This window comes from Temnothorax curvispinosus, unplaced genomic scaffold (assembly GCF_003070985.1).
Source record: "Temnothorax curvispinosus isolate PA1 unplaced genomic scaffold, ASM307098v1 QBEX01010793.1, whole genome shotgun sequence".
NCBI lineage: Eukaryota > Metazoa > Arthropoda > Insecta > Hymenoptera > Formicidae > Temnothorax > Temnothorax curvispinosus.
The window spans coordinates 1-2,623 of NW_020220573.1; the positions used below are offsets into that span (position 1 = coordinate 1).

A 2,623-nucleotide genomic window follows, 5' to 3' on the forward strand; every position below is an offset into this window, starting at 1 on the left:
TTTTTTGCGCTGATAAACGTCAAAAAAAGTGACGCTCAAGACTGCCTGACGTACTTTTATCCGCGATTTACCTTTCTCCCACTACCGATATATTCCCTCCTGTTTCTCTTTACTCTTTGGTCAAAACTGACCCAGCCGCAGTTGACCGAAGGATACATCTTGCGATGGTTATATAGGAACATAGGATATAAGAATTCCAATATTGTAGTTTATCAAAATATTGTAATTGTCAAAATAAATAAATTTCATAAGATTTTGTGTATTTGTAATGCGTATTGCAATAAACATGTGTGTAGCTTTATATACTAATTTCAATAAATATATGTATAGTTTTATATATTAAGTTTATCATGAAATCGTACGCGTATGTACGTCGAACATCGGACGCAGTGTGATAAAATAACGATGTTTTGATTGGTCGTGACGGATGACACGACGCTTGACGCGCTCAATGGAAACTCAGCCAAATCTACATTGGCCGCGTTCAGCAGACACAACTGTTGAGTTCGTCTTATCAACACTCACCGTTGATTGGTTGGTTCTAAAAGTAGAAGCCAATCACGTTCGACTGCTACTACTGAGCGGCTTGGTCTACTGAACGCGCCCATTGGTAGAAATGGACAATAGCGACGAAGACGATTCTCGAGAAGACGATTGGTCCATGAACTGTGCCTACCCACCTCGACGATGTGTGTACGGGGCTTAAGTCGGTTTTACGTCACGCGTAGTTCGCGGTTCACGTAGAGCGGTGCTCGATAAATATACACACTTGTCAAATCGATTTGCAATGGCCGGGATTAAAGGTTATTCAACGTATTCCCGATCGTTTTTCACGCGTGCGGCTTTCCGCGGCGTGAATCCTCGCGAAACGTCATCGCCGCGGGGATCTCGCCGCGCGAAAACCGCGACAATCGGCTGTCAAAACATAACCTCGCCGCGCCGTTGTTGTCACCGTCGTTTGACGTTTCACCCGTGCACGGGGCCCTCGCCCTCCTCATTGAGTTTCTCTTAATTTAAGGGCAACGCGCGACCTTCACGTCACGCACGGTTCCTTTCATTCGCCTCTACGCTTCCTCCTAAATTTCGCAAAAAAACGAAAATTGCATTTCAGAAAAGTTTCGTTCTGTAATATCGCGTAGTATTATTTTTTCAATCTATTTCCAGACTCGCATTTTAAAACGATCGTTTGTCCGTTCGATACGAGAAAGATTTATATAAATTTATCGCTACAAATATTGCTACGGCTCCGAGACTGGACAGTCAAAAATGCGTTATTAGTCTTATAAGGATGTAGTCTTTATAATACCGTTTAATGTAATATGTAGAGATTAATATTGTGCTTTTCTTATTTCATGATATTCTTTCCTTGTGACGTTCATCCTCGAAACAGCGTAAGTACCCTTTGCAAGCCAATGATTGGGATACTTTCTCTTAAAATTCATAGATAACTATGATGTCTATTAATTAACAAAATGTAATTGTTATACAACGATGTGATTACAGATTGGTACTGCTAGCATTTGCTGGGTCCATCGGAATGACATTTGTCATTCTCGGTTGTGCATTACCCATATACAAGTGAGTGCATCTCTTTGCATAATCAATTTATTTCAGATATTTAGTTCCCCTAGGATTAGAATGTTACAACACGCACAATTTCCAGAGTATGGTGGCCATTTTTCGTCGTACTGTTCTACATACTGGCACCTATTCCAACTATAATAGCACGCCGCTATACAGATGATTCGGGAACCAACAGTAATCCGTGTTTAGAGTTGGCGATATTTATTACGATGGGATGCGTGGTGTCCTCCTTTGCTCTTCCAATTGTGTTGGCGCGATCTCCGGAGGACCAGCCAGTGGTACGTCGCGCACGTTTCTGCATAGAGCATTATTACAAAACTTTCAAGTCTCAGTGATACGATAAAACAATTGCAAATAACAGTTTTATTGTAACTGACAGTACATTAGGTTTGAATCGATCAGCTGGATTATGTGGTTTATTTGTACTTACAGATACAATGGGGCGCTTGCTACCTGACATTAGCAGGCAATATTGTTGTGTATTCCACTCTAGTCGGATTTTTCATAACCTTCGATCAGGACGATACCGATTACAACATGTGGTGAGGTACTACTGCATCGTACTTACTCATCATGATAAAAAAAAACGTGAGTAATATACGAGTTGATTTCATCTTGAAGGTAGCGAAAGTTAGTCCTTTGAAATACCGAACCCGATACGATATTAATTATTACCGATGAGATAAAATAATTACATTTTAAAGTTTCTCACTTATTTTTGAAATATAGAACTTACACAAAAGACTCGCGGCACTAATTAAAAATACGTCACCTATGCCATATTATAATGCGTGTAATTATTTCAGGTTTTTTATGCGATTAAAGGGAAAAAATATCAATCATGCAGTGCACTGACTGAAAGCTACATGTTTATTCTAAATTATACTATGAAACTTATTGTACACAGTTTACATAATAACCTTAATATGGATACTCTACTATATTGATGCTGCAAAGGAAAAAAATAGTATTATAGTGCACTAACGATAGAATGTCGGTGAGGCTACGCTGGTACGGCTACGCGGTACATTGGATTCTG

The 2,623-nt window shown here is 39.7% G+C and overlaps 1 protein-coding gene across 3 annotated transcripts; it reads left to right on the top strand.

Annotated features, from left to right (window-relative positions):
- Window positions 1–717: 717 nt before the first annotated feature.
- Window positions 718–2,410, top strand: LOC112460759 (leptin receptor overlapping transcript-like 1). Of its 3 annotated transcripts, none has more exons than XM_025025589.1 (5): window positions 718–803; window positions 1,504–1,578; window positions 1,664–1,862; window positions 2,017–2,172; window positions 2,391–2,410. In XM_025025589.1, the coding sequence occupies exons 2-4, from the start codon at window positions 1,538–1,540 to the stop codon at window positions 2,128–2,130; spliced, it is 354 nt and encodes a 117-aa protein (XP_024881357.1). In that variant the 5' UTR covers window positions 718–803; window positions 1,504–1,537; the 3' UTR covers window positions 2,131–2,172; window positions 2,391–2,410. The 3 variants fall into 3 exon arrangements, with proteins under 3 accessions (XP_024881357.1, XP_024881358.1, XP_024881355.1); XM_025025590.1 differs by lacking the exon at window positions 718–803 and adding an exon at window positions 810–1,391; XM_025025587.1 differs by lacking the exon at window positions 718–803 and having other exon boundaries at window positions 1,456–1,578.
- The last annotated feature ends 213 nt before the right edge of the window (window positions 2,411–2,623 follow it).